Here is a 9,921-nt window from a genome sequence, read left to right on the forward strand (position 1 = left end):
GTGTGTGTGTGTGTGTGTGTGTGTGTACTTGTTTCTGCTACAGAGTGAGGACCACTTGCAAAATAGTTCCTATCAAAATGAGGTCTTTGATGTAAAGTGCCCCGGTCCTCACTTTATTTGCAGCTCTACTAGTTAGGTTTAAGTATGGTATGAACTGAGTTTTGGTTCAGGCTATTATTAGGAATTAACTAGTAATGGTTAGTTTTAGGGAAAATGTCTGGGTTAGGCATAAATACAGTTACAAAAATGAATGGAAGTCAATAAAAAAGTCCTCAGTTTGATGCAAATGCAAGGATGTAAAATAAAGACAACTTTGTTGTTAATCACTGGTTTAAACAGACTTTACTTAATTTCTAAAGCTTGATCCTCTCCAGGGAACCACTATTGACATTATGACCTATTTAGACATGTAGAATTGCTTGAACATGTTTTTTCTCTGCTCTACTTGTTCCCCTGCAGTAATTTTGGATCAGCTTCAGCATCAACTGTTTGAACACAGACTGGTTGTTTAGATTCTGGCTGCCTTCAAACAACAAAATCTGATACTTTAATAAACAAGAGCTCCCTCTGATCATGCTTTTCTCTGTCAAAAAATCAATCATTAATTTGTTGTTTGTGTTAGTTAACTAACACCGACCAACATCTTCGACAAATCACTGACCCTAGTCTGTGCTGGAAATCCCTTCGTTTCTCACACTCCAGCTAAWGCAAGGAAGAATGTAAAGAAAAGTTAGAGCTTATTAAACATTTTAATGCATCACACTCATTTTGGATTCTGCAACAGAGTTGCACACACAGGACTATTCACGTGCACAAATGCATGCATTTATCTTCGCAGTGTGAACCAGTAAAAGCCCCCCTTATTTCCAGTGSAGTTGCTCATCAAAGTAATTGGACCACAGTGCAGTTTAGTGCTGGTCCCAGTTAATTTGGCACTGCTTAATACGATGACAACCGTCTTTCTCTGGGCGGTCAAAATCCTTCAGCTAAAGCAGAATAATGAGTTTAGACTTTGAACACTAACAAAGTCCATATAAAGGCTGGGTCCACTGAATGGTCACAAAGGCTGTATTAACAGCAGTCAAGCTGAATCTGCTGTCAAAAATACCCTTTTTTCATGCTCCAGACCAGCACTGTGAAAAAGTCTTGAATAAACAGTTCTGACTCTACTTTTTCTTTATAATGTGATGAACAGCATTACTTAAATGGTCCTGTCTTGTGTTAAATGACCCTTTTACTTTGCCTCAACTCAGCCCTACCCAGGTCGGCCAGGTGCGGGTCCAGATCCCCCACCCTTTCAGCCCGGTTCTTAGAAACTCCTCATCCAGTTTTCCAAGCAGGTCGGGTGCAGCTGAAGATTCAATGTCAGCAGACTGCAGCTGATTGATTGGCAAATAGAGCAACGTCAAAAGGTATTTGGCCAAAAAAAAAAATAATATGGCAGATCATTATAGATGGCTTGATCTATTACTTCCTGATTGAGTTTAAACATTTAACAAGTAACCTCAGTTAACTATACAGAGAACAACAAACAGATACAACTCAAGCCAGGTTACAGATTGTTCAATCTGACTACACGAATAAGGGTTTAATTGATAAAGCATGATTTAAGATGTTAGTTGCTGCACACAACAGCCTCAGAGCAAGACTGACCCTCTGTTAACCAGTAATCTAAATGGTGTGACACATCAGCCTGACTCTCTCTAACATTAACAGAGAAATGGGAGGATTTGTTTCAGGGATTTGTTTCTGTGTAGACATAAAACACAGTGAGAGGTTGGAGGACTTCCCAGATTTGCATGAACTAAACATGAACTCTCATGTTACAAGAAAGCCCCCGTCAATGGAAATCAGGAAAAAAAAAATGCTGATCACTTAACAAAATAAACAATAAAGTGTGTGTTCACATCTGAATTCTTTCTGAATCWGTTCATTTCAGCAATGCACGCTTGTTTCCTTTGTCTCAAATCAGTAGAACAAACTTTAACTACAATAATCAAAAGCAAGTAGATATTTCTCAATGCCAGGTTTCTTTACAGAACTGAGATGAAAGTCCCATTTGCCATAAGATTTTTATCATTTTATTTTATTCACAGAAACATTTTTTAAGCCTACAAAGACACCCGTGTGTWTTCTGTCAAAGTCTGTCAGGTTTACCTTTGCTCAGCTGCATGCTGGCTTTGGTCTTGTCGCTGCAGCCCTGACTGCGTCTGTTCCCGGCAGCACTGACAGAGCCTCTGGGGGGGATGTCACTGCCAGCGGTGGACACTCTGGTTGTTGGGCCAGGTAGTCTAATGAAGGGTCAGAGAGACAAGAGGGAAGATAGAAAATAAATAAGAAAAAAAAAGAAAAAACCAATCCCAGGAGAATAAATAAACCAAAGATACAATTTTGTTGCAATTGTTGGACGAAGTGATTTAAAGTGGAGAAAACATTTACATTAATTTGTTTTAAAAAATCATTGCTTCACATTCTCAACTTTTCAAACATTAAGAAATGAATCTTCACCTGTGCAGAAGATTTCTCCACTATGAGACATTTTGTTGTGGAAATAAAGATAAAAAAAATCCAACATATTCTTAATGGTTTTGATGCACTGATTGTATTGATTTCCTGTTTGCTCTCCTGTTAGTCTCCAAGGTCAACTGCACCTAAAATTGATGACTGCAGTCTAACAGAGCCAACCTCTCAGCCTGTGCAATTTGCTTATTTAGTTCTTACACCATTTCAGGCTCTTTAGTGTCAGTAAATAATTATAAAAGTTTAAATCTGAGTCATCCTCAGCCTAAAACACCACATTTAATTATTAACTTGAGTAACAAGCTTTTCTTGCCCTTATTTGTACATTACTGTGATTAAAAACCCATAAATCTGAGTGTATACCCTGTGGGAGCTGTTCATGTCTGTCAGTTCCACACATGGATTGGACTGAATRCCACTGATGATTACAAGCTTTAGAGAAAGTTAAGATGCACTGATTCAACATCATAAATCAATCTCTGCTGTCCTTGATGATGTCTGTACAGCAGGCTGTGAAGTAACCCTGCTTTTGTTCCTGAAAAGTTAATTCACTAATGCCATCATCATCATCAATGGGAGATTATGAAAYAGAACCTGTGAATGCCTTTTCTCACTGAACTGTGAGTCCATTTTAAAGAAATCTAATGAGTTGACTGGACTTAACTGTTCATGTGAYAGTAAAATGTCCGTTTCAATGTCTTTTTCCTGCCAGTTTAATTAATCGGTAGATTCACACACAAGCTCACACACATATAAATGATCTTTCAGTACAGGATTATGATTATGTTTCTTAAAATGATTTAATGTAAATAGTAATTTAAATATTAAGATGACTATTTCTAAGATTGTAACATTTTTTTATTTTAATAAAAATCTTGCATGATCTGTTAGCACTCAAAGCTGCATATGTGTAAAACTGACACGTATTTTGTGTTAGCTAAGGTTATTTAGCTCTGGCATCCRTCCTGAATAGACCTGATCCCAAATGCCATTTGCTGCAGATGTAAATTCAAAAGAGTTTTATTAAAATCAATCCAGTGGTTCATAAGACATTTTGCTAACAGACACAACCAACACTAACATGATCCCCCACCTTCCATGCAAATGGGTGCCAATAACTATACRCCAGACTGTTAAATGYAGTAAAACTAGGTTAAAAATAAAACATATACATATATATAATGTCTAATTATTTAACTCTAACTGTACACAACCTAAACTTTACTAAATGTGATCATATCAGATCATTACTTTTCTTCAGGAATAATTAATAAATCTACAGCTTCAATTTTTATAACCTATTATAACTTGCAACATATATATAAAAATCCTTATTTGAGATGAAAAGCAAAGTATTAATAGTTTATAGTATTTTTTATGAATCCATTAAAAATGCATAGCAAGTTCAAACAGCAAAGCATTGAGATGAAAACATTAGAATTTGTAATTATAGGAGCCGACCAGCAGATGGAGACGATGCGTTGCTTTGAAAACGTCCTTGAATTGGGAGGGGGCAAAAGCAATAAATTAACATCTGGGATGGGCAGCATGCAAAACAACATTCTACATTTAGTGTCAAGGTGCTTTATCACATCATACAAGACAGCATGCTTAAAAAAATTAACGTAAAAGCTAATGTGAATAAAAACAAACAAAAACAAAATCAGTCACACATCATTTTGTAGACACTTCCTGGTATAGATTCTGCATTAATGTTTAATGTCAGATTATCTGGGGAATGTTCTTGTCAAAAAAAACCTAACACACACACACACACACACACACACACACACACACACACACACACACACACACACACACACACACACACACACACACACACACACTTAAGGGTTATCTAAAGGTCTTTCACGGCCCATTTAGCAGGCTTGCCAAATGAGGCATGATGCTACAGACAGACGAGTCCGTCCAACAGTGGAGCTTAAGTTCCTATCTGCTGAACACCATCTCTCATGCATTATTGATAGAGCTTGTAGTAGAGAATGCCCCTGATCATGGACAAAGAAACAACATGAAACTCATTACAAAAGCAAATGTTAGCCTTGATTAGGGGCAGTTTCTAGATTCTGATTTCCAGAAGGGGGTGGTGGTGGTGGTGGGAAAGAAGGAAGGGAGCAAGAAATCAGAAGTGCAAGTGAAGCTGACCTAGAGCTTTTTTTCTGACCAATGGAAAACTTGAGAAGTTTACTCTGACAACCATCCCTGGAGGAGGAGAAAAAGAGAGGAGAGATATGAAAGAGGACAGAGGAGACAGGTCAGACTTGGACTTGTAAATGACAAGAAAGGTGAACAGGAAAGCTGATGTGTCCAAATGAGCAGCTTCACACTGTGGAACACACAGGAGAGACCACTCGCTYGGCCTTCACTGTGGACTGGCAGGAATCGGCAGACGGGACGCTCACCTGGACTGCATCTCTGCCTGAGCTGCTTTCTGCGGCGTCCCATGCGGAGAGTGGCCGAGCTGTGCCGGAGCGCTGCTCTGCTGGCTCAGGGGAGGGTGGGAGTTCTGGCACTGTGCCGCCGCGGGGAGAGCAGGCTGGGTGTTCTGTCGYTGAGCCTGCTGCTGCTGCTGCTGTTTGTAGCGGGACAAGCTGAAGAAGAGGCCGAGGATGGCTTTCAGATTCCCATTCCGAATCTCTGCAGATTGGACCGAGATGAGTCACAGAAATAAAGATTTTGTGTTTTAAGATGCACACTTTAAATGATATTTTGTTTTTAGTGAAGGCAGAAGTGAACAAGTGGGACTTACCTTCTGCAGACAGACCCTGGATGTTGACTCCTTTAGCTGCCAGGAAACTGAGACAGGCGTCTATGTTCTCAATCTGCACAGAGACAAAACAAACTCCATATTTCCATCCTCATTTGCATATGTGGTGAAATATGCTGGTCAGCACATTTCTGAGAACATTAACCAAATTAGAAGCAAACATCTACCATGTACCAAGGAGAAAGTTGGCAGTGGGGATGAAAATGTTGGGAATCCATGCTGGATATCATTCAACAGTCACAGATTTGAGACGCTTGCATAAATGCAATCTGCTGCTGTTTATTTTTTCTGACTTTAAACACTATTTTTCTGACAGCACGTATGCTATATTGAAATGAGTATTTTTTTTTCTGCCAAGATCCCAGAATCCTCAAATTGTTAAYTTCACGTTCACTTTAGCTCCTAATTCAGGATTTTCCAGGATTTATATAAAATGTTTACTGAGTGAATGTCAGCTGTTACTTTTGAAGAGTGCAATTTTCAAAAAAAAAAAAAAAACTGCTTTAAATGTCTTTTTTTTCCCCAAAGGTTTTTGTCACATAATAGGATTTGAGTGTAGTAGTTTTAACCCAAATTTGATTTATACCAGAAAATACGGATTTTTAAAATTTGTTTTCTTGGTTGATATCAGGTTAATCTTAGTGTTAAGAAGCAGGGAAGCCTTTATTCATGATGGTTTCTACATTCACAGTTCAAAATAAATCATTCTTACTGTTTTAGTTTAACATAATTGAACCAAACACACTTTTGTCAGCAGAGCTAAAGGGAAGCAAACCATCTAGAGTGACTCAGTTGCTATGACAGCAGCCTTGAAGACTGCTGAGCTGTCACTAAAYGAGAGGATTTGACAGACAGGTGGACTTTAGGATTGTCTGACCTATTATACACTGAATCTGATGATTATAAAGCAAACCATATAAACAAATCATTTATCAGTGATCAAAGCAGGKGCTGATGAGCAAACAGAAGATAAAACACTAAGGATGTCAAAACGGCACATTGAGTCGACCTGTGTGTGTTTGGTTCTTTGAAGCTGGGCAAATAATGAGATAATTGTGTAAACTGGACATGGTGCTAAATTCTTTCATACTAACATTATCAGTGGATTCTGATCATTTGCAATAAACATCTCTGTGGTGCAGCAGCTCAAATATTTGCAACTAAACAGCTGGGTGTGGGCTGGAAGASAGGCTTCTGTTCACTAAAGATTAATGATATGATTGCAGCTAACATGAACTGACTAAATATAGACTGACCTACAGCTCTCACCATGTGTCTGCAGTSGGGAGGTTTCCAGCTGTGAGGTGAGACTACATCTTTCTACGTGTGAATGTGAACACCTCTGCTGACTGACRTCAAGCGTRCCATCAACCCTTTCAACTCAACTAAATTAATCACCTATGCTGCTGTTAAATCCAGTGTTATTACTCCTTTAGTGCAGCCATGCATTTATAATGCATGAAATAATTACATCTAAATAGTTTGGCCTGCAAGAACGTGATTACATCCACTTCAAATCGATTACCACATTAGWACATTTTACAGCATTGTTTCTAACRGTAACAGGTTACTGTATTTTATGTGAAACATTACTGAAACTGTTTGCACCTGCTGTTTAAAGTAAACATACGACTCTAGCTAAAGCACATAATATTAGGTCATTGTTAGTTATATCGAGTTTTACAAGCGAGCTGCTGAGTTATATAACAATAAGATAAAAAAAATCTAATTGTCTCAAGAAAATTTCTATGYACTGCACAGGTCACGTCAAGAAAAAGAAGTGGTCACCTCTACGTATGTTTTTGGAATRAAGCCTTCAGCCCCAGGCCTCCCTTGAAAAAGAGATCTGCGATCTCAATGGGACTTGCCTGGTAAAATAACGGTAAATAAATACAATTAAAAAAAACCTGTGAGAAATGGCTAGAACCATTGATATATATTACTGGATTGGGTGTGGCTAGCGCGTTGCTAGCTACATGGATGTGCACACACTGGAGCTCTTTTATGCATTGAGGAGCCTCAACACAATGAATGGAGGTCAATGGACTGTGAGGTGTCTTCCTGATGAAAAACTCTTATAACTTCCTTATTTCTTGCTCAATTTTTACAAACTGTACATCAAAATAAAGCTGAGGAAATTGTGAATTTTAAGGATGCCACCTAGACATAACCCTAGGCTTTCCAAGCATGTCCAACTGGAAGGAGACCTCGGTGAAGCAGCCTCTCAGTCCTGGTCTAGGAACACCTTGGAATCCACCCAGAATAGCTGGAAGAGGAGCTCCCTCTCCGCTCAAGCTACTGCTCGCTCAGCCCAACTCCAGAACAAGCTGAAGATAATGGATGGATGAATTCTAACTATATTACATCCAGACTTGATAACAAGAATATTATGATTCACTTCACTACACTATTTTATACAATAAAACTTAAGTTTGTTACTACTTGCTGTATCAACACACAGATAGTGACGAAAGTTATGCTTTTAAATGTACTAGATGGGTAATAAGTCCAACAGATTTGTGATCACTGATTGAGTTGAAGCTGCAGTGCTTCCCCCTGCTGTCGTCTCTGTGACCTCTGACCTGAGCAGCAGCTGTCAGCAGGCCTGACACATGCTGTCCTTCAAGGTGATACTGCAGAATCTGCAGGAACATTAGGAATGCAGACTGCAGCTCTTTCTCTCTGAATACCACACGCTCCCTAAAAATAAACTTGTTTGAAAACACCCCGCTAACCAAGTCTCTTTTTTTACCCCGAGTCCTAAACCTCACTTGAGTGACTGAACCACTCTCGTGCTGCCCCAAACCTAAACAGCAGCTGCCTTCAGAAAACATCATTATGCGAGATGCTCATCATAAATGCCGGGCCCAGTCCTGCTGAGATGCACCTCAGATACGCCTCTTTGGGGATAAAAATACTGAAACCTTGTGCTATTTAAAACTTCAGACCACATAAGCCCAAGACTGCCAGAGGAATATCACTTAGATCATCACTGAAATCAGCTCAGTCAGATTCCCAGACTCAGCATCTGACAAAAAGAATCACGTATTTATTGCTGTCTGGCTTATGATCTACCCTTCTTTTGTAAAAAATAAATAAATAAAACATTAACTAGACCATTACTTACAGGGTTACTAATACACAGTGACACACCTGCTGGTTGCTCATTACCTTCAGAATAAAAACATAAAACTTTCCCTAATGCAAACAAAATAAGAAATAATMTGTGCATCAACATTTTTGCAATAAAAGTACGTTTTTAACTATGCCTTATTTATTCCAACAATCTTCCTTTCAAGTCACTTGGATGATGGAAGATTAAATGGAGAGACGTCTCCATTGTTAACAACTCTCTCCAGGCAGAACCCCAGATTTACTCTGCAGCTCCTCCTGCCTGAGGSTCAGGTGTGTTCCTGAATGTTCTGCCTCGCCCCGGTGTCTCACCACAGTCTGGCCCGCCGCACAGGGTCGGTGGGCTGACAGCCCCTGAACAAAAACTTCCTTCCATCACAGCGCTGCTATTGTTGTGTTTGAGTCTAGTTTCACAGACTTTTCCGATATTTGAGCCACTTTTTAAACAGCTCCAAATAATCCAACTATTGATTCAAATGATACTATTTTTATATCCGTATTCTGGTGGTAAATTGGTAAACAAACAATAAAAATGTTCAGAATAACATCAACAGCATAAAGAGTTGTAGCTTCGTCTAGGGGCCTTCCTTTTGATGTAGATTTGCAAATCTCACCAGCACAACAGGACTATGGAAAAAAAAACAACAACTTTGTAACTGAGTCTTGGATTTTAAGTTGCGTTAAATTCCCTTTTAACTGTTTGACCTCATTTTAGTATTGCTGTGGTGTTAGAAAATGCAACCTTGCAGTTGTTGTTTTACTGCTAATCTAAACAACAAGCAAAGATACAGAAAACGTAAGATTATGAAAATAACCAAGGTTCCTTGAAGGAATGGAACGAAGTACAACACACAGTTGTTTATGGGACACGCGCGCCTGGCTGAAGCCACCTCTAATCACATCTTTAGACCAGTGACGTGGTGACGTTGAACGTCTGGTGACAGGCTACGCCTTCACCCTATACGTTCGGAGTCACCAGCGTCCTTTCTCAGTTAGATACCGCCCTTCACCGAGCCTTTTGTGATGCGGGGCCAACAAGGTGTTGAACGTCGTTCCATTCCTTCAAGGAACCGTGGTTATATTTGTAACCTTACGTTCCTTTTCAGTCATTTCTCTCAGTACAACACACAGTNTAGCCACAAACAGCTGATCACATGACCTTACATCCTGTGTGCGGCTGATGTAAATGCCTAGAGCACGTACGGGGCACAGAAGATGCAGCCTCTTTTGTTCCTCAGATGCAAAAGGGTGGGGGGGATGAAAGCTGGAAAGCTCTATAGACATTGAGCTGTAACTAGAAAGTATCACCTTAGGAAGATACGCAGAGTTAGGGTGCAAAACCACTTTAGAGTCATTAGTAGAAAACTGGATACAGGAGGGGTTCACTGACAGAGCGTGGAGGTCCCCTGCTGGAGAAAGGCCTTTGGTTAATAAGCTGGACCTTTCAGCAGGTAAGCATGCAGCTTCCATAGTTCTGGGTG

General features: G+C 39.6%; 1 protein-coding gene across 5 annotated transcripts in view; it reads right to left on the reverse strand.

Moving 5' to 3' along the window:
* Positions 1-9,921, reverse strand: part of nav2a (neuron navigator 2a) — a 215,590-nt gene that overhangs the window by 11,414 nt on the left and 194,255 nt on the right. For 4 of the 5 annotated variants that reach the window (XM_014018614.1, XM_014018612.1, XM_014018616.1 and 1 more), the window contains 4 exons: positions 5,291-5,363; positions 4,944-5,178; positions 4,687-4,743; positions 2,158-2,291 (listed from right to left, as the gene is read on the reverse strand). In XM_014018614.1, coding sequence (XP_013874068.1) covers positions 2,158-2,291; positions 4,687-4,743; positions 4,944-5,178; positions 5,291-5,363 — 499 coding nt within the window. The remainder of the gene's footprint in view (positions 1-2,157; positions 2,292-4,686; positions 4,744-4,943; positions 5,179-5,290; positions 5,364-9,921) is intronic. The other variant, XM_014018613.1, reaches the window with a different exon arrangement.

Source organism: Austrofundulus limnaeus, unplaced genomic scaffold, assembly GCF_001266775.1.
Source record: "Austrofundulus limnaeus strain Quisiro unplaced genomic scaffold, Austrofundulus_limnaeus-1.0 Scaffold197, whole genome shotgun sequence".
Lineage (NCBI taxonomy): Eukaryota > Metazoa > Chordata > Actinopteri > Cyprinodontiformes > Rivulidae > Austrofundulus > Austrofundulus limnaeus.